Source organism: Aulostomus chinensis, chromosome 14 (assembly GCF_037954235.1).
Source record: "Aulostomus chinensis isolate RoL2024-O1b breed Wild chromosome 14, RoL_Achi_v1.0, whole genome shotgun sequence".
Classification (NCBI taxonomy): domain Eukaryota; kingdom Metazoa; phylum Chordata; class Actinopteri; order Syngnathiformes; family Aulostomidae; genus Aulostomus; species Aulostomus chinensis.
This window is the reverse complement of record NC_141333.1, coordinates 5041438-5062772: the sequence shown is the minus strand read 5'-3', so window position 1 is coordinate 5062772 and position 21335 is coordinate 5041438. Positions and strand designations below refer to the sequence as shown.

At 42.2% G+C, this 21335-nt stretch overlaps 1 protein-coding gene across 11 annotated transcripts in view; it reads right to left on the bottom strand.

Moving 5' to 3' along the window:
- The window catches only part of lrrc7 (leucine rich repeat containing 7), a 101260-nt gene that overhangs the window by 27992 nt on the left and 51933 nt on the right, over positions 1-21335 (bottom strand). For 9 of the 11 annotated variants that reach the window (XM_086225553.1, XM_086225552.1, XM_086225555.1 and 6 more), the window contains 10 exons: positions 10311-10513; positions 7754-7871; positions 7265-7343; positions 5468-5557; positions 4685-4741; positions 3721-3784; positions 3167-3241; positions 2935-3079; positions 1403-1475; positions 1183-1200 (listed from right to left, as the gene is read on the bottom strand). In XM_086225553.1, the coding sequence (XP_086081679.1) occupies positions 1183-1200; positions 1403-1475; positions 2935-3079; positions 3167-3241; positions 3721-3784; positions 4685-4741; positions 5468-5557; positions 7265-7343; positions 7754-7871; positions 10311-10499 (908 nt within the window). In that variant the 5' untranslated portion in view covers positions 10500-10513. The remainder of the gene's footprint in view (positions 1-1182; positions 1201-1402; positions 1476-2934; positions 3080-3166; positions 3242-3720; positions 3785-4684; positions 4742-5467; positions 5558-7264; positions 7344-7753; positions 7872-10310; positions 10514-21335) is intronic. The other 2 variants (XM_086225551.1, XM_086225561.1) reach the window with 1 other exon arrangement.

Sequence of the window (21335 nt, the reverse complement as noted above, 5' to 3'; positions counted from 1 at the left end):
GGTTGGATTTTCCAGCGCTTTGAACTGGTAGGACCGATGAGGTCCACATTCTGTAAAATGTATAACTAATTCAGAAAATGTTTTACTCAGTCAATCCTAAAATTGTTCTACAGCGTCTTCAGACTGAAAGTAGGAGGGAAAAAAAAGTGTCATTTCAGCTTGACACATATACAGTAGTCAGTATTTACACAGGAGAGCCTGTAGCGAAACAGGAAAGTAAAGAAGTACTGGATTAAGTTGAAGGATGAATGACTTAAACCCGAAACACAGACATACAAACGTTCACATTTCTATATCAGTATCAACTATGAGTCTAAAATGTATGAGTGAGTCAGGGGGGAAAAAAGCAGCTGTTCTGTATAAATAGGGATCACATTCATAAGTCATCCTCAAACTACCAGGAGAAAGCAGGGGGAAGATTTTCAAGGTGTTTATGGTGTCATCAGAGGGGAAGTAATGGGTCTACAGTTCTACTTACTGAAGCTAAAACCTGGAGCTTGTTCAGGAAGACAAATTGATGTCAGAGCATCCAGATACAAAGCAAACAATTTAAGTGGAGTAAATGTCATATATGCTTAATAGCATCCATACGGTGGTGTGAAAATGTAATCCATCACAGGTTATCTGCTTCAAGTTGCGATTTGAAACAAAATCCATCTTATTACTCAAATGCTTCAAACTGCATAAAGAAAGAGAAGGAATTTTATTGAAACTAATGGAGTTTCATATTTAAGCAGACAAGTTGTTTGTTAGCAGTCTACAATGTGAGCATCCTCATGTTCACCAGCAATCTCAGATGTCTGCTAAGCTTTTTTTTTTTCCCCTTACAGTGTTTCATGTTTTTTTTTTATTCCTCAAAAAGCAACTAATTGGATAACTGTAATTGAATCTAGTCTGAGATGGATTAGAATATGAATTATTGGAAATAAATCAGTGAAATCCTTTTACATGCAATCATTTGGATCAGCAGTTCCTTTTCAATTCAGATTTTGGAGGTTTACATGTGGGAAAACTTGGTCAAATTATGCTGGGAAATGGAATTCAAGTTTTTGTTTGCATGTAATTCGATGTTTGGCACAGCTCCGTGTGTCTTTTTAGCTTGTTCATTTGTATCCGTGGTGCAGCCGAACATCTCTCCATCTCTGAACACACCCCCGGATCCACAAGGCTAATGTTACTCACCCTTGCTTGGGCTTCGCACTAATGCCACGGCAACGCAGCAAACACAACACACAGAACCCCCCGATCATCAGCCAGCATAACAACACAGCAACTAACAGTAATAAACCAGGATAAAACAACAACCCACCAAAGATAAACACCTGCTGAGATAATTTCAAGATGTACAGGTCTTGAATTGGACTCGTTTTATGTTGCGTGGATGTGTGTGAAGCTTTCTCACCTCCCAATGGTGTTTGGCAGTGAGGTCAGCTGGTTGTCATCTACCTTCAGTGTTGTCAGCTTCTTCAACATTCCTACACGACATGCAAAACACACCTCTGTCCTTACAGGAAATACTCAGACATTCTTGATTGGAGTTTCATGGTACCAGTTACTATTTTCTTTCTGAAACCACACAGGCTCATGCCTGCGATCTACGGTCTTCAGCTGCTGCACACGGCTCCATCAGGGGTTAAAGGGATACCAAGACATTCTGGGAAATATGTGGCTTCTGTTACCCCGCTCCCGTTTTTTCCTTGTGTGTCTGTGGCGAGGGTGTGGCAGCCAGGTTCCTGCCTCTCCCCCACACCTGAGGTTCATCATCGAATCATCCACTGTAGCCCCACCACTACTTCCAACAAGATCTTATCCTCGCGCAGTAGGATTCTAATTTGTACCTTTAATGCATCCCATTCAAGAGATTTTTCTTTTAGTTTATTGAGTTTATTTGTCAGAGATCAAGTAAAAAAACAACACATTAATCTCAGAGAGAAAAGATGCTTTTTACCGGATTATGGAAGTTTGCACATTTCTGTCTGAAGTTCCTTTTTCAGGCAAGAAGTCCTCTCACAAAGATGAGTTTACAGCAGGTAAAGATTGCTTTTAAAATTCCATCCATTTTCAATCACTTATCCTGTTAAGGGTGGGGGGGTGGAGCCTATCCCAGCAGCTTTTGGGCGAGAGGCGGGGTTTACCCTGGACGGGTCGCCAGTCCAGCTCAGGGCCAACACATACAGACAGACAACCATTCACACTCACAGTCACACCTACGGTCAATTTAGAGGATCAATCAGCCTCGTCCCCTCTTGATGTCTTTGGACTGTGGGGGGAAGCTGGAGTACCAGAGAGAACCCACACAGGAACAGGGAGAACATGGAGACTCACGTAGAGAGATCCTGTGCTGGAGCTGGGACTGGAACTTGGAACCTTCTTGCTGTGAGGCGGGATTACTAACCACTGCACCACTGTGCCACCCGCTTTTAAAATAGAAATGTGAAATATCACACTTTTTCGCCTACGTATTCCTGTATTAAACTTATTATAGTATGTCTACTTTTAAAATGATGGAAAACCTGCTGTCTCCTGCTCAGTTCTTTATGAATTATCCGACCTATGTTCCGGTTCTCCCCCGTGTTCCTTGCTCCAACCCTGTTTCTCACCCACCTGCTCCATTAGACTCTCATCACCTGCTTCACACTACAACCCAATCAAAATAAAAAAGATCCCTCTTTAACTGCTCCATCTGTCTCTTGAGTCTGCTCCAATTAAAATGAGCCCTTTATCATATTCGCTTTCTAGATGTAAAGGTTTGACACCACTTATATGAGTGCTGAGATAAGCTACCCAAACAACTCCGTTGAGCAGATGTATAGAATATTGAAACTTTTGTTCCAAGCATTACATGTTCTCCAGAGTCTTGAAGGACTTTTGTAAATGTAAATGTGAACCTGTGTGTGTGTGTGTGTGTGTGTGTGTGTGCGTGCGCGTGCGTACCTATACTGTCAGGGAGGTGCTGCAGCATGTTGGAGGACAGTAGCAGGTCTTCTAAGGCTTCACAGCCTGAAACATCCGTGTCCAAAGTCTCAATACGATTCTTAGCCAAGTCCAAGTACCTCAACTGGCGAAGTTTTCCTATTGACTGCAGGGTTAGAGGAGACATGAAGCTATCATACGTTACATAAATATTTTCAGCACAGTTTTTCTTTGGTGATGGAAGTGTCCTCACCCCTGGTATAGACTGTAGAGAGTTGTTATCCAGCCACAGCTCCTTCAGGTTGTGGATCTGTTCCAACACCTCCGGCTGACGTGCAAACAGGACGAACATGTCAACACCAAATATTAACAACCAAAACGCTAATCAGCATGGACCTGTTTTGCATAAATCTGCCTTATTAGATGCAGAGACGGTTGTCACTTTGATGGAAATAGGAAAAGAGAAGAGATGTGCCTGGAAGCTCTCTATCTTGGCAGGAAGTGACCATACCATCAACTTCCTGTCTAACCCTGATGTCACATCATGTCAGCCTCCATCCTGCCCTCTCTTCCTCCACAACGTCACTGTGTCTCAGTCCAGGTGAACCCACCAACGAGACGAGTCTCTTCGACGCATGCTGCACTGGGTTCTAACATGTGAAATGGGATGTATCTGTGTTTCTGACACTCCCTCATGTTTCTCACACTAAATCTCTTTAAAAGTAACAATGTTCCACCCGGTAAACACACACATAACTAATAAAACATTCATATTTCAGCCTTAGAAAAATCCAGCAAAATGCTCACCAGGTCAGAGAATTCATTGCTACCTAGATCCAACCTCTCCAGCTGAGTCAGTCTGTGGATGGACCTGAGAGGAGGGAAACAAAGTTGTTGTTTACTAAAATTCAATTTGAAATAACAAATGCCACTTTTAATTTGAATTACTTTACATCGAACGAACAGACGACATGTATTTGTTTGTCCTGTTATCAGCCAAGTTGAAAACAACTTTGGATGCCGGGTAAACAGGTCATGAATCTGTGCTCGCAGGCCTTTTACAGGAGCAGCAGGAATCCACTAAAGCCTCCTGCAGAGAAGTACACAATAATTATCTGTCGCGTCTTTAAAACGTCCACATGTAAAAAGCAGTGCACTCGCACCCATGTAGCGCTTCACATAGCAGGAAAATGCTGCACCATTCACTTTAGAGTTATGCCTTTGTGCTCCGAGCTTACAATGTTCTCAGAATGACAAAAAAAAACCCCCTCCTGAGCCCTTTCTCTCATTCTCAGCTAAATCCTTCCTTTTCAGATGCTCTACTGTTTGTTCATACGTTGAACTAATTATTCTGCTGGCCTTGTGTTTATGGAGCATCTCTTACCAGGGAAGCTCAAGGCCTCAAAGATGACTCTGATACTCTCAGAATCATTTCATCAAGAACTCAAACTGCATTAGGATCGCGTGAGCACGGCTGTTCACAGCAGTGACAGTTGTACGAGATGCCACTGCGGAGGTATGAACACGAGCGTAAATTCGGCTAAATCATGCTGACCACGGCACATTTTTTAAATGTTAAGAGACAACTGTTCCTGTACTAAAAAAAAAAGAAAAAGAAAAATCCTCAGTATCCAAGAACACCTGCCAGGGATAAGCGTAGTTTTAATCTGGACACCTGGGGAAGCAAGCGAGCCCGGTATGAAATGTGTATGCGCGCGTGCGTGTGTGTGTGTGAATGTGTGTGTGTGTCGATGTACACATCAAGTCTTACTTTGGCATGGTTTTCAGGTGGTTCTCTCTCAGCTCCAGGATCCGTAGTTTGGAGAGTCTAATCAACAGAAAAAGTCCCAAAACTTTACTCACTCCGTTGATTATCTTTCATGTTTCTAGGAAGGTAATGGATCAGATGAGACGATATGATGAAAAATTCCCTGGTTAACTCTAAAAGTAAAGATGACTCCTCTCTCTGTAGCAGTGATCCTATCTTTACACTCTTTACAAATCCTTCCATCTCTGTTTGAGAGAGCAGTAATTCAGGGTTCAAATAAATTGAAAAGTGAGTGTATATAGTCATTAAGCAATGTCTGATAACCCCAAATTAATCTACAAAACAGCTGTGAACAATAATCTGGATAAAAAAATACAAAATGTATTATAAAGTCAATGTCAGGAGGCTTTCATGAATCAATGTATGAATAAATTCATGACAGAAGAGATGAAAACACATTACACTGGCACAATGGTAGAGCTTCACTATTTAATTATGGAATTGTGGTAAATTATTCATGAACTCTCATCCAGGCATAATCAAAAAATGTGACTGCTACCTCTAAGACAAATATCCATAAAACACTTAATGCTCAGACAGAATCCAACACATTGTATAACATAAAAAAAAAAGGCTCATCCAAAATCACTTTCCTTGCTCAGTAAAAGCTAATAAACCTGGACCTGCACATTTTTTTATTTGTTAAGGTAATTTCTCCGCTGCCTTAAAAGTGCTAAACATTCATCACACTTGCAAACGAGGATATGACATGCGTGATGTGTTTACCTGCCAAAGTTAGCCGGTAGATACTCCAGGAAGGCATCGTTTAAGAAGAGCTGGGTCAGATTCAGGAGCTGTGTAAAACCATCTGGGAGTCTGGGGAGAATGGAAAGACAGACCAGGCAGAAAGAAAGAAAGAAAGAAAGAAAGAAAGAAAGAAAGAAAGAAAGAAAGAAAGAAAGAAAGAAAGAAAGAAAGAAAGAGCGAGAGAGAGTACAAGTTAGAAGGCACACAAAAGAGGAATAAAAGAGTGAAAGAGAGTGTGTCCTTGAAGGGCCTCAATGGGATAAAACATACACCTTGTTCCCATAACAACTCCAGCAGAACAACTTGCTACTGTTAGCCAGAGGATGACTCATCACGTGCACGCACGCACATGCATGCACGTGCGTCCACACACACAAACACACACACACACACACACACACACACACACACACACACACACACACACACATAAAACAAAGCATTTCTGGTTCAGTGTAGTTTTACTTCAGGTTACCTGGGCAATATCGTTAATTACCAGTGTGGTGGATATTTATGATTTTCACTATGGATAGGATCTATTAATCATGATATTTATCAATTCATGGATTTATCATGTTTGAGCCAGATTGTGATGTAAATGCATCTGGTCTGTATTGATGTGCCTTCTTGTCATTGACCGTCCAAGGTTGTTTAAGGACAAGTTCTCCGGAGGCTACGGCCTTGGCCCAATCAAATCTTAGACATGGTCATGGACACCATTTAGACATGGTGGTGGAGGTTTGACCAGCCTGTAATTACCACTGATCTTCTGCCTGTCTTGGATACGCCTGACATGCAAACAACACGTCCTATTTTCCTTTCTTTTCTTTTTTTTTCGAAAGTTACAAGCAAAATATCTGATGTTCACAACTCAGGGCAGGAAAGAAACATTTGCCTGTATCAGATATAGATATAGATATAGATATAGATATAGATATATAGATATAGATATATAGATATTTCCTTTAGAAACTCTGTTTTGGAATATCGATTATGTATTGACTCTACAGTCTGAGCCAGACCATCCTGGGTAGTCAGGAATCAAAAATGTTGTCGCATGTTGAGAACAACAATGTCGTATGATAAAAGGCAATGGAGGAAGAACGAGACAAACCACAGGGAAGATGTTCCCCTCAGTGATTCCTGCCTGTCACGGTGAACTTTAACCGCTAAAATCTTTTCAGTTCATCCACAAGTCCCAGTGGATATTCATCACAAATTTGAAAGAAATTCCCTCCAGGCATTCCTGAAATATTGTCTTCACAAAAATGAGCGTGTGTGAAGTGCGTTGAGTGTAGCCACAATGGAACATGGTAGATAAAGTCAGCACGCTGGCAAGGACACTCTGTGTATGGGTTTATTTACCAACTTATTTCAGTTAGTTTGTGTTTTTTTTCCTGTCACGTATTGCTGGATTTGTTTATGTATCGTGCTGAGAGATATAAATGCATTTCCTGGCAAGAATACTGTAGCTTCAGTGATGCAGCAGCTAATGAGGATTCCAAACCAACCGCTAGTAGTGCCCACTACAGCATCTTAATCATCCATCATCTATCTTTCGTATAGTACAAGCCTTTATCCACGTTCAAATTCTACACCGAATAAAAAATATCCTGGCTAGAACATCCCTTTTTTTTCTGTACCTGTACGTGTTGGACGGATAAAAAGTATGTGTGAATAAGAGGTCAAGAGGTCAGACTAATCCAGTGTGGGTTCCACTCAGTGCACTGGTGGTTTGAATATCTGACACCTCCAGGACAAGATAGCGCGTCTTACTTGGTGATGGGGTTGACACTGGCTTCCACCACTGACAGGCCTTTACAGCACTTTATATTGTCTGGAAACTCCTGGATACCTGTGAGAGAAAAGAAAACATGCTGAGACAGCGGGATGCGTCGGTTCCATAACTATACATTTGGTGGAGAGAATTCTTAATACAGTGAATTAAGGAGCAAATCACCTACCATGAAGTTTTGTCATGTTTTGGTTAAATACGTTCGATGTGCAATTACTCTGATGAAGAGGTTTAATTCAGATTGGCTGTTCGGTAGGAAAACTCTACGATGTCCTCATTTCCCCCTCAACTCCACATGCTTTATCTCGACATGTTCTAATTGAAATTTTACGCAAGTGGTGCAAAGAGATTATCATCTTCTCTAATAGGTCTATCAGTATTATCAGATTAATAGGGCCTGTGAGTTGATCTGCAGATTATTTTCTGGGTTACACATTACATCTTGATTTTATTCATTTATTTATCTTTACCGTTTTTACTGATGTCCAGCTCTTTGAGGTTAACCAGGCTGGCGATGGTGGTGGGCAGGTTGGAGAGGTCGTTATCGGGCATGCTCAGCTTCTTCAAGGCCTGGCAGTTGAAGAGTTGCTATGGAGCCGCAGAGGGGGAAAATTTAATTATTAGTCAGATTTTAGGAAAAAAAAAGGCTTTTAGCACAACAGTTCAAAGGATAGTGTGAGAAGGGAGCTGGAGGCTTGCACCACCTAATGTTGTTAAAAAAAAAAACCATTGTTATTTTAGCTGCATTTGTCTTTGAATAATACAGATTTAATCTTCTCCATACGGTGGCCCCTGAGGACAAAAAACACGCGAGAGTGAGAGCACAAACATTATGAGAAACACGCCCTCAATCGCAAAACAGCGCAGATGACAAAACATAGCGGATGCCGAGTAAAAGGAAAAAGGAAAATGGAAAAATGAATGCGCTTAGAAAACAGAAACGGTATGGAGAACAACGGGCGAGAGCACATTGAAGGGAACGTGGTTCAAGTTGTAAATGAGGCGAAAAGTAAAGCAGATACAAAAGGTAAAACTCTAGGACAGAGATGGATCAGTTTATAATTTAGCAGAGATTAAAAAAAAAAGGATCAACAGGAAGCTAAAATAAAAGAATGGCTAGTTGGCTAAAAGTCTGTTTACTGCTGTTTTCTAGAATTGTTACTAGAGAATAGTTATTTTTCAATTTTGCATAATTCTATTCAATTAAATTTCATGCTATAAATATCTGATAAACCAGTATGGAGAGAGCATAAAGGGCATTCTGCAGAGAACGTAACTCTGCCAAAGGGAATTTTTGGAGAAACCCTGAATGAACCCCTCTGCCGTTTTTCATGAAAATCACCCTGAGAGGTTTTAGTTTATCCCACTGACAGATGGGCACTTGGACACCAGTATGAAGATTTATGCTGTTCAATGGATCTTCCCCAGAATATAATGAGTCCCTCCTTGGCTCCCGCTGCACCAGGTTCATGAAAGTCCTCGTCTTCGTGTCATGATCCTGCTGACAGACCAAGCAACGCCAGCGTAAACAAAACCTGTGCAGGTCCTCATCTTTGATACACGCCTGGCAAAGATTAGCATGTCATCAGGTGACTTTTTATATGTGGTTTGATGAAATGTAGCTATAACTTTTCGACAAATTCAGCAGATATGTTTATTTAACATTTATCTGTGATATGTAATGAGTCTTTATGGTAATTACAACCAAAGGGAATATGAAAATAACCAGTTATCCAGGGCACACATTTTTTCTCAGATAATTTAAGTACATTTGATCTTATTTCATCACATTGCCAATGAATAAAGCGCCATGATTGCTGTACAGCACCTCGTTACTCCAGTCAAACAACCCAAAAAATGGGATTTGATGATTTCCATGCGTGTTAGAGTATCTGTTCGTAGCTGAACTGGGATGTAAACATCTTATTGTGATGTAGAGTTACCAAAAATGCATCTCATGTTTTGCACAAAACATTGATTTTCTTATTTGTGATGTGCAATGCAAACATGGCATCAGCGGATTGAAGTTTCCAAGTCACCAAACTTTCATGTCTTTGCTCATACGGCATGAAATTAAATGTTATTCATGCATTGTGTGTGTGTGTGTGGGGGGGGGGGGGTGTCAAATCAGCTGGTTTATGAGTTTCATAAACATTTCAATCAGGGTCACAGTGTAAGGCTATAGCTCATCTTAGATTACACATTTTGGAAAGATTTCAGCCGTATTAAGCTGCGTGAAATCTGTGTGTCACTGGTGTTGAATAGGAAATAAAACAGCATGAAGTGGGAAACATGCACAGGGCTGCTCTGTGCCCACAGGCACAGTCAGCCTTAAAAACACACAATCACTTCTATACTCACACACACTTCAGGAGCTCTATAAATCATGTATATAAAAGCCAATCACTCAGTGGCTCTTATAGAAGACCGCAGATTTTTTTTCTCGCCACTCACATTAAACTGTCTTCATTCATGCCGGTTATATTTAGAACTTAATTTCAGCATCTCAGTCATTGAGACAGAATATCAATAAAATGAGGCAGCTTCATAAACAGCACCTGTGACCTCCCCCACCCCCCACCCCCGAAATACTAGAGGGATGTTGCCGTGTGTTTACTGCCCACATGAGAGTTTTCTGGATATTTCAGGTTCAAATGCCAACACGTGGAAGCAACGCTGACAGAAATTCACCTACTTGTTCACCTCATGTTTCCTGCCACTCACAGCTGTCAAATGCAGCAATCCCCAAAGTAGCACCATCAGCAGGAGTTTTCATTTCTATGTGTACTGAGAATTTTTAATGTCTACGTGTTTAACTGAGGAAACATTAGACATTTTATGTGCAATTTTTTGCTCTGAAGTCACTTTAAGATTTACAAACTGCGGGGCAGGGAATGACAACGCTCTCAGTTCTGAGACGCTGTGCAAGGATTTTGGCTTGGCAATCTGACTAAACATGACTTTAGCTGTCGTCCACCAGCTGAAGACCACCAGGGAGACAGTAGAGAGTTGCTATCTCAGGATTACCTTGGGTAGTTCCTCTATCTGGTTGGCGTCCAGGTAGAGCTCCTCCAGAGTTCTCTCGAAGCTGAAGATTTCCTTGGGGACCTGCTGCAGGCTGCAGTGAGAGTAGTCCAACACCGAGATCACTTCCTCTTCCCCACGGAAACAACGGCACGGCACCAGCCGGCCAATCAGCTTCCGCTTTGTTGTCATTTCAAGACACTGCACTGTAGAGGTGAGAAGAGGCGAGAAAAGAGAGAGAGAGAGAGAGAGAGAGAGAGAGAGAGAGAGAGAGAGAGAGAGCGAGGGGTTAAGGATTGGTTGTTGATCTCACTTTTAAGGAAACTGACTGGAAAAAATTGATACTAGCGGTTGATGCTGAGTCAATCTGTGACAAAGTATGGTAACTGAGAGCATATCTGCGTCAGAGAGAAGTAGATAGCAGCGAAAAAGAAAGCAACATCACCCCTACAACACGGTCAAGCCCGACGCTAAGTCAAAGTGATGCCAAGCTAAAAACATGGCACAGACAATAACTTCTGCAGGATTTATTCAATGCAAAGTTGTCCATGACAGCACATCCGGCCTGGGGAGACACCCGGTCAGACACAAAACTGTCCTACAAGCTGAAGCGTGAACGGGACAGTTACCCAAAAACCAAGCAAGTGCACACAGCACATCTGGAAAAAGTCTTCAAATTACTTGGGATACGCGTCGGGTTTGTTTAGGCTGGTGTGAAAACATTCACATTGTTCAAGCGCTGGTCCTGTGCAAAATGAGGGACTTCCAAGTGAATCTTGTAGCGTTTCATCTGAGGTGTGAAAAGCAACCGACCAAACACACACTGCACATGCAACATATCTAAAGATGCGTCAGCGGAATTCAGTTTTAAACAAATGATGACAAAATGACGCTGAGAAAGGAAACCGGACCAAAGGAAAAATGCAGATTTGCTCTACGCTGGACTGAAATGGTGCACCACGCAGGAAGCGTGAAAGCCCCCTGAGAGGATCATTGAAAGATGGAGTCGAAAAGTTCTTGTTCTTCACCAAATCTGTTCAGGTTTCACTGCTGTTCTCGTCCTCAAGGATCTAGTGAAACCGTTCAATTCACTCTTCTTCTACTGCAGTGATGAACCCGCTCAAAATGGCTACTGCATATTTCATGTAACACGTCACCACAGAGCAACAGTCAGCTCTCATTTGTTTTAAGGCGATGATGACGATGTGGGACTAACATTAGTTTGAGTGCTTCAAATGACAGAGCTTGTTTGCCAGCCAGGTGTAAAACCCGGGGCAGATGGGTAATACAGTTGTCCACTGCCAACCAGTAGTTATCCAGCACAGAGCAGACACACACACACACACACACACACACACACACACACACACACACACACACACACACACACACACACACACACACGCATGCACACACACCGACTCTCTACAAACAACAAGCCAGAGCCCTATAATTAGACTGAATCCTTTGTAATTCTGCGACAACATCGCTCCATTACATGACTCCATTTAAAAAGCGAGGGGCTGAATGGCATAAGTAGGCTAACCATGGGTATTAAAATCTCTGAGTGAGGATTTATCACTCAGCTTTATCATTTCAAACTAAAATGCGCACTACACTCAATCTACTGACAAACAGCGACGGTTTTAATGCCAGCCCTTTCAAGAACAATGAGTGCGTTTTCACTTGTCTGACCACCGCCTCACTTCCCTGTTTAATCTGGGTGAGCTAAAACCAGCTGTCGAGAAAGAGGAGTTACACTAATAGCTGCAGTAACCAGGACTGAAGGGGGGGGGGGGTGAGGAGTGGGAGAACATGAAAATGAAGAGGTGTAGCGTGGAGCAAGAGGGTGATCAGGAGGCTCCGAGATAAGACCTGCGGCTTTATCTGTCAGCAAACACACGCATGTCCCGCTCCAGATGAATTTGGGTGATAGACAGATGATCTTGGGTGTTGTGAGGACACTCGTTTGTTGCAAGCCTGCTGAAATCAGATAAAAGTCGACTGCAGATCCTCCAGGACGGTTTATCTAAAAGGGCTGCACCATTAAAATCAATACATCCTTGTCCACAGCCATCCACAACGCAGGCGTAATGAGGTGAGCTGGGATTTACAGTTTGTCGACGATATGTGTAAACGCAGCAGTACAGAAGGTTTTTATTTTTTTTAATGGTGTTCACACCTTGGATCCAGAAGCACAGTCGACTAGTTTTGGATTCGAGGGTACAGGATTAGGATTACACCAATCAGATAAGCAATTACATATAGTTTTAGGGCTTGAATCTGTGACGACCCAACAAATACTGTAAATATCCCTGATGAAGGATGAATAGATGGAAAAAATGGGCAAATAACACATGAAAATTATATATTATATATTAAATTAGTGTTTATTTATTGTTTTTTGTAAGGAAAGTTGGGGGTTTTGGGGTAGAAAAGACGTGTGAGTGAGTCATGCAGTCTGGTCCAGTCTTCTGTTGGTTGTCTGGTTGTTATGGTCGGATATGGAGGGCCCAGATCAAAACCCTGCTCACTCTTCCATTGGTCCAGTGTGTATAGACAGTAGTGCATAATTCTTACATGTTTTGGCTGGAAATGCAACATCCTCCTCATCAGTCCAGGGGTTGTCTCCAGGATCTAGATCCTGTTTTGCGTCCACCGCATCAGTGATGGTTCACCAAAGCACTCCGACTGCATGTCTTAAGTCTCTGTTATATGTCAAAAACTTCATGGTTTCATTTGGCTTTATTCTCTCTTAAAATATTATGACAACCTGCAGAGCACAAACGTATCAGTTGACACTGTCCTGCAGTGGAGGGCCTCTTCCCATTGGCTGAGTGAGCAGGGCCTCTCAGTGCTTTCTTGGTTGAAAGGTGTGAGTCAGTTTAATGCTTTTCTGCGTTCTCTAATCAACCGCTTGACATCCCAGCCGAGGGCCAGATGGCCCAGTACAATGTCCTGAATAAACCTCTGTGCTCTGCTACTGGAGTGCAGGACAAGGGATTCATTGTGATATAACTCCTTCTTATTTTCAGCATCCATCTTATCACCCCCACTGGCCAAGAAGGTCATGTTTTCTGTGGCATTTACCTGCCAGCAGGATTAGATGGAACCATGAGGCAGATTTTAAACCTGGCGGAGTAAGTAAAGAAGAAAAGTGTGATCGCTGAACACGATCGTGTCACACAGAAGTTGACCTTTGACCCTCTGGATATAAAAATACCATCTTTTTGTGATATTTTTGAGAAATGTTCTTTAGATTTAGTCAGTGAATTCTGGAGTTATAACCAAAAGGTTTAAATGTGCATGATTCATGCTCATTTGAAAGGAGAGACATCACCCCACAGTGACACTCACACTCTGCAGCGGGCTTGATTATGCAGTCTATTGACTTAACAGCTTAAATATGCAAGCGCAGAGAAGACTAAAAATAACACCTTTTTTTGTCAAGTGAGGTCAGAGAGAAAAAAGCTGATGTTACCCTTTAGAATTAGAGGGCTAAATATTCAGGGACAATGTAAAATATGAACATTGATTGCGGGCTGCAATTAGAGCTGATTGCGGACAGTCACATTCATGACACAGAAACAGCTGAGACCACATTCATCCAAGAAAGCCCCCGAAACAGGACAAAGAAAAGGCCTAGACTTGGGAGGATGAAGAACTGTAATGATTTCTTTAATCAACAGTGGAATATGCAATCACTTCACATGAGATGATACAAATATATTAGACAAATGACAAAACTTTCAGTCTTGAAGTATACAATAACAATAAATCAGCACCAAGGCTTAAAAAAACTCCAAGCCAATTTCCAATTACCTTTAGGGGTTAAAATACACCTCACAGGATATAACTGCTTGTATTTCCTGTTACTTTGTGTTGATGTTGACCTGTCCAGCCCCATCTGAGTGTATCAAGGAGGGCACTGACATGTATCAAGTCCAGACTCCCACAGAGCTCAAGCAGCAGCAGCAGCAGAAGCACAAAAAAAAACAAAAAACAAGTAAGAAGAGAGTCAGAGTGAGCCGGCACCAATAGGGTGAAACTGGGAAGTGAGCGTGGTTGGCTGTGTTGGCTCTTGCTGCTGCTGCTATGGAAACAGTATGACAGAGCAGACTGACTCTGCAGAGGCAGCGCTACATGTGGATGTGCAAATGCCCAACATATGCGAGCAAACGCACGCACGCGCACGTGCACGTGCACACACACGTGTGTCAATTTTTTGGATTTTGTTCTTTTAACACTTTGATTAAAACATTAAAATCAGAGATGTGGTGAGACATTCAGCAAGAGCTGACAACACGTGCAAACACCCACACACGCACACACACACATACACTACACATACATACACAAATACACACACTCCACACACAGCTTAAGTAAGAAAGCATGGTGTCAATTCTCACTGAATTTCACCTCAAGTAGTCTCCCTTCTCTTCCAGCTGTGTGTGTGTGTGTGTGTGTGTGTGTATGTGTGTGTGTTTGTGTGAGTGTGCGCGTGAGTGTGAGTGTGTGTGCCATCTCCAGAAACTCAAGGGGGTGAACCTCCCAGGGTCCCATGACAGCCATCACTTCACGTGCAGCCTTGCCATCACCATAGTAACCGCTGCCATAGAGACCGTCTCCCAGGAGCTGGGTGTATTTTTACTCATTCTCTCTGTCATAAAACAGAACATGCTGCACTCAGTGGGCGATCACTCCACATTTGGCAGGGCTTTACTTAGACTCACATATATCAGACACCTTTATAACACCTGAAGAAAAGAAGAGCTTCACACTTCAGAATAGCGTTTCCACGTCTCCTTTCCTGCCTTTTCTGGGCAAAGATGCAGACGCTTCACTCATGCTGCACCCCCGGCTTCTGCTCTCACTCACAATTAAACAGACACATGCTGTCACATGTGAAACACACACTTACATGGCACCGGCAGACATATAAATCAAAGCTGACGTACCTGCATGCAATCACAGTACCAAACACACATTTCTCTGAAATTACTCGCCATGGCCACAGCCAGAGGAACCATAAAATCCTCTTTCACGTCTTACAATAAGGCCCTACATTGTCAAGCCCATCTTGACAATGTGTCAGTGTGTGTGTGTGTGTGTGTGTGTGTGTGTGTGTGTGTGTGTGTAAGTGGGCAGTTTTGGTAACCAGCAGCCAGGAACATCTTGTCCCGTTTTTTTTTTTTCTCCTTAACATTCATTGAATAACCACTTACATCAGTTAACCACACAAACACATGAATACAAGCAGAGTCAGTTTGCAAAGCAGATTGGTTATTTTTAGCTGTCATACTGTATTCACCAGATTGACCTGAAAAATGGTGGCTATGGTGCCACTACAGGCCTATGTTACGGGGAACGATGGACACTGAATATGGATAATAAAGGAACTCAGAATTGTTTTTTAGAAAGTTCGCTCAAAGTTTACTATTTTTAGTGTCAGGCAAGCAGATTGAAACCCTTCTCTCCTCTCTGTTGGTATCAGGGAGCTCAGAATCCCACTGGATGGCTAACTGCTAGTTAGCTTAGAATGGAATGAATGCATCCATGCACTGGGGCACGGTAGCATACTGCCTCAAAAGTCAGTCTTGATTATTTGTACGAATGGGTTGTGCTTTCAATGAATTGTTGTTTTTTTTTATCAGATGGGTACCCCAAACTACTCGGTCTGCCTCAGCCTCCATCTGGTTTTGCTCTCTCGGATGTCAAAGCCTGAAGTTTCCTCTCTGAGTATATTCCGGTTCACATGGATCAGGTTCAGGGTCTAGGTTTGTCACCCTCTCCAACAAAGTTGGCCATGATTAGCAGGAGCAGTCTCTCTTCTGGTGGGGCTTCTGAGGCGCTTGATCAAAAATCACAGTGCCCTGTCAGGAAAGTAGTTCCGTCTATGTATCCAACACTAAAATAACAGCATCTTGTCATTTTTTGTCAGTTTTTTTGCAGCAAGTGTTAAGTACAACTGTAGTTCGACAGTTTATTTTGGATAATGGTGTATTTGATGACGTTGAGGCGATATGTTACCGTACCCCAACGCTAGTTGGTATTGCAGCTAAAATATCCAGCGGTTAGCCATCCAGTGGGTTTCTGGATCTCTAATATACACATGAAGAATAGAAGGGTATCTATCTGCTGGACTGACACTAAAGAACAAACACTCAACAAAAATTCCATGTATTTAAGATGGACAAATACCCCCCCCCCCCCCCCACACACACACACACACACACACACACATAAAGATAACCACACGAGGATTCCTGAACACAAACACTTTTTAAAGACACATTTATCAGCTCCCAAAATTGCTGCAACCTCTTTCATAATATTACATGCACCAAAAGTAACAGTAAACGTGAGAGTTTCAGCTGCCAAGGCGGGAGAACGCACTGAACAGCTGGCGAAATCCAACTATAATAGCAAAGTGAGAATTTTTGGAGAGCCAAAAGGTTTTTACGTCATTCAACATGGCAGCGTTTGTGATGAAAAATGATACATGTCCTTGCTCTGGGCCGAATACATCTCGTCACTCTTAATTTAGGTCATACTCACTGGAGATGTCAAATGATTCTTAATTTTGGAATGTCTTCCAGCTACTTTATCGCTAATGAAATGATAGCCTACCGACTAACTCCAGAAACTATAGGGTTCATTTGGTCATGAAAAAGTCCTGGATCTTTGAAACTAGTGAGCATTTGAAAAGTTAAAAAAAAAAAAAAAGCCAGAAATTTTTACGAAAGGCGCAACATGTCCGAATAGATGTGGTTCAGTTATTGAGAAGAAAGATTTCATATGTAAACAGACATTTCAGAGATCGTGCTGTCATTAAAGTTTTCCTCACAGGGGTGGGAAATTCATGGAAATTTGTTGGTAAAATAGGTTTGAACCCTGTAAATAATTCCTCTGTGACAGAAATCTGTCATATTGACCTTGAGAGTGTCAATTTAATGTGTTTATGCCAGCGCTTAGGTTGTTTGCTGTTTGACTGCACTGTTAATCCATCAATTCATAATCTCTCTCTACTGCGCTGGGTCACTGAGGGCTGCTCACACTTAAAGGAGATGGGATTCATTTTCAACAGGTCGCGAGAGTATCACAGGGCTCACACATACTGAATCATCCACACTCACGCACCTACAGGCGATTAAGCAGCCGCTTCACCTGTATGTCTTTTGTCAGAGAGGGTGAACCCTCACAGGCACGGGGGGAGGGGGGGGGGGAGCCCTGCACACTGATAAAAGTAGCAACGCAGCACCTTGTGGTGATGCTTTTGGCAGTAAAAACTCATTTTATTTAAGTGTTTTGAAAAATTGTGTTCCAAGCAGACATGCAGGCATTATCAACAACAAGCCAGAGAGCAATGTCAGTCGACTTAATGATTTGATAATATTTTAAGTGGTTTCCTAACAGACAAGAGGCAATGACCCTTGGACACCAGCTTTTAGAAGCACCGACTTGTGAAATGTGTCACAGGTTGTTTGTCAAAACCGTCAAAAATCACCTTTCTCGGCTGCTCGGCTGAACCAAATGTAACAGACTTTTTTATTCCCACAGAGTCACCTTTGGAGTTTCTGTCCATCTGGTTTGCTCTGTCAGCTCCTGAGGGAAAAGAGTGTTTCTTTAGCTACTAAAATCTTCAACCATGTTCACCGGCTGGTACCACTTAGCGGTGAAAAGGTGCTGCACAGTTGCGTATTCAGAGCAAGTCTTGAAAAAAAAAAATTCTACCTGCTACAGCCAAAAGTAACACAATGAGAAGCCAAGAGAGTGAAAAAAAAAAAGAATACAAAAGCAGCTATTCTCACATGGACATAGAGTTTCAGCTCAGGAGAAACGTCTGGCTTAGTAGGAACCTGATCACACCGGCCTCATTTTTGATTTTCAGCATGTAGGTTGCTACTAGCATGCTAGCTCAGAGTTTGTTGTTTCTGGTCCTGTGGGGGACTTTGAGAAAAGTTTATACCCACAACATTCTTCTAGAAAGTAGAAGATTTCAGACAACTCCAAACTGGGAACCTCTCGGTTTAAAATTCCAGCCTCAATTCACTCCAGCCTGCTCCAGGTGCATGGAAACAGGAAACACGGATAAGTCAATTTTATTTGTATTGCGCCAAATCACAACAAAAGTTATCTCGTGACACTGTACAAGTGGAGCAGGTCCAGTACCACACTCCTTCAATGAATTTACACCCAACGATTCTCCATGAGCAAGCACATCCTCTGCAACAGCAGCGACGAAAAACCTTCCATCCGTCCATGTTAGGACGAGGTCGAGGGTGCGGTTGTGACAGTGAGTGGGTTCATGAACAGACTGATGGAAACCAATTGAGTCTAGAAGAGAATAAATGCAGTACCTAGACTGACAGACACGGTGGAGCGACATGAACCAATTAGATTTCATGAGACGACTGTGTTCCCATCGAGCCAGATGATTTCCAAAAGTCTATAAATGTTGTATAGGACCTGAGGTTTTCACTTTTCTTTCCAAGTAACTTTGGTGCAGAGGCACATATTTGCCTGATATTGTTTTCTGTGCCAAGACACCTCATCATGCAGCAGCGTGCTTGACATCGGAGTTCATTCAGAATACATTGTACTGTGTTATTGTATGCGTTATTTGAACAGGGCTCAATATATCTTTACTTGACTTCTGGTGTTGTTTTACTATTAATGACGTGTTTCTCATTGGGGTGCCTTCCTGGAGGCCGATGAGGTGATTCTCCATGAAGTCTGGGAAGAGGGTTTTTTTTTTTTTTCCCCCCAAATTTCTGTGTAAGAACTCTGAAGAACACTTAACGAACGAGGCCCAATGTAATTTAAAGAATATCGATTTCAGGCTTTAAAACTCACAAGGATGCTGATGAACACTGAAGTGAGGAGCCAATGTGATTATCATCCACACAGTGACAGAAATACAAATCACCATCACTTGGTGCGTTTGATAAAAAGAAAAAGTCTCAAAGAGCATAAACATCCTTGCTGGATTATAATCTGGATATTCTCACACTGAGAGCTAATCTGCCTTCATTAGAGGCACCAGGTGTCATGTATGTAAAACTCACTGAGCCTTACATCACTGGCACTAAAAATAACAAAACTCTGAACAGCTGACAGTTCAGCTGCACCCAAACTGTAGGGGACAGTTTTGCTCGGATGCATGAATGAACAAATACATATTAGGCACCAAATGGGCCAAACTACTTAAACTCTCAATCTCCAGTGGAGCTCCAGAAAAGTTATGGTGAATGGAAACAATAAAACTCTGTATGGGAAAAGTTTAGGTCCGCACTGCAATCAGAGACAAGCAGTGAAAAAGGACAGGCAGAGGATTAGACGGACTAACAGGATGTATAAATAGTGCTCAATAAAGACAGATAAACACGCAGCCAGACAGAGTGAAGCAGCCGAGAGAGTCGTGCTGTCACGGAGAAACAAATCTGGGTTCCTGCCGAGATATTGCAACTTACTGCGTTTATTTGTATGTCAGCTAATAAAGGGCGGTGCAAAAATAATCTACGAGATCAACGTCCGATGACCTGATCGAAGGAAAGGCGCTCTTGAAAAAGTACCGATTCGTACAAAGATAAAGCCAATTTATAGTTCTGCCTGCCACACTCTGCTCTGCTGTGGCGATAAATGTAACGGCACATCGCAACATTGCCGACTGCAACAGCTTCACATACTCATCCACACCATCTGCTCTGGTCTGAGCTCTTTCCAGTTGGGATTCGCGATATTTGCGGCATGTCCTCGGTATCGGCAGATGAGCCAAATCACTTCTAAGATATTAAGATATCTGCAAAACATCCAAAAACCTTGCATCCTTATTTTTGGCGCTACGGATTTTTCAGTAACCATAACTGCTGTTTGACATTTATTAGCACACTGCAAAGCTATTTGCTCCACTTCTGCCTCCGAGTAGACATAAAAAAAACCTCCACCTTGGCACAAAAGCCCGTTTTGGTGGTGTAATTTTAGCGGGACGACCACACAGAGTGCGATGTCACTTGCATCACCAAAGATAAGGTCTGGCTTGAGCCGGCACATGGATATAAATCTGCCTCTAAAGACGTCTGTCAAGCTCAAATACCAAGATTTTTTTTCAGCCTATCAGAATGTGAGTATTTGCAGTGTTTGGTTTTATATTATTAAATATATATATATATATATATATATATATATATATATATATATATATATATATATATATATATATATTTGAGTTGCGTACCAGCATTTATTTGAGAGATGAGAAAGAGAATTTCATAAAATAAAACAAGGGCCCAAGTCTGAACATGGGATTGTTCTATGGCCAATGCCATTTTATAGACTAAAGGTCAGGACCCTGAGAACACAAGCTCACAAAAACAAATCCTCTTTAGCTCCAGAGTGCATTGCTTTGAAACGTTTCCTCTAACAGAACGTGACAAGGTCTGAAAGCTCTAAACCACAAATGCATGATCGGCTGTATGGCACAAGGAGATCAAACGTGACTTTGGGTTATCATGAAGGCCTGCGGGGACCATTTTATTGAGACTGTCAATCAAAAACACCCCTCTCTCTGGGAGAGATATTTTGGTATGCTCAGGCCTACTTTTTCAAGGCCAGTGGAACAAAGGGGACGGATGAATTCTACGATGTTAAGATCACGGGTGTAGACAAAACAGTTCTGACTCACAACTGACAACATGGCATGTGGTTGGTTACGGGCTACAAGCAGTGATTTGCTGGGATCAACAAACCCATCCACTAAACCTCCTCCACACACCAAATGAGCGTTGTTGCTAATTATCTGATGTCCTCCTTTATACTGGTCATGCACCTCGTTGTCACTCAGGTCATTTGGGGCCTTTTTCAATTTTCAACCTCCCCTCTCCTGTGTGATGTTCTTGGGAAAGTCTCGAGATCATCAGCAGTAGAGAGGAAACTCTTTTCAAACATTTTCCAGAAGGATTTATTTGCTTTTGCATCTGAAGGCCTCACTCACCCAGCTGTTCCTCAGTATGTGTGAAGCTCACA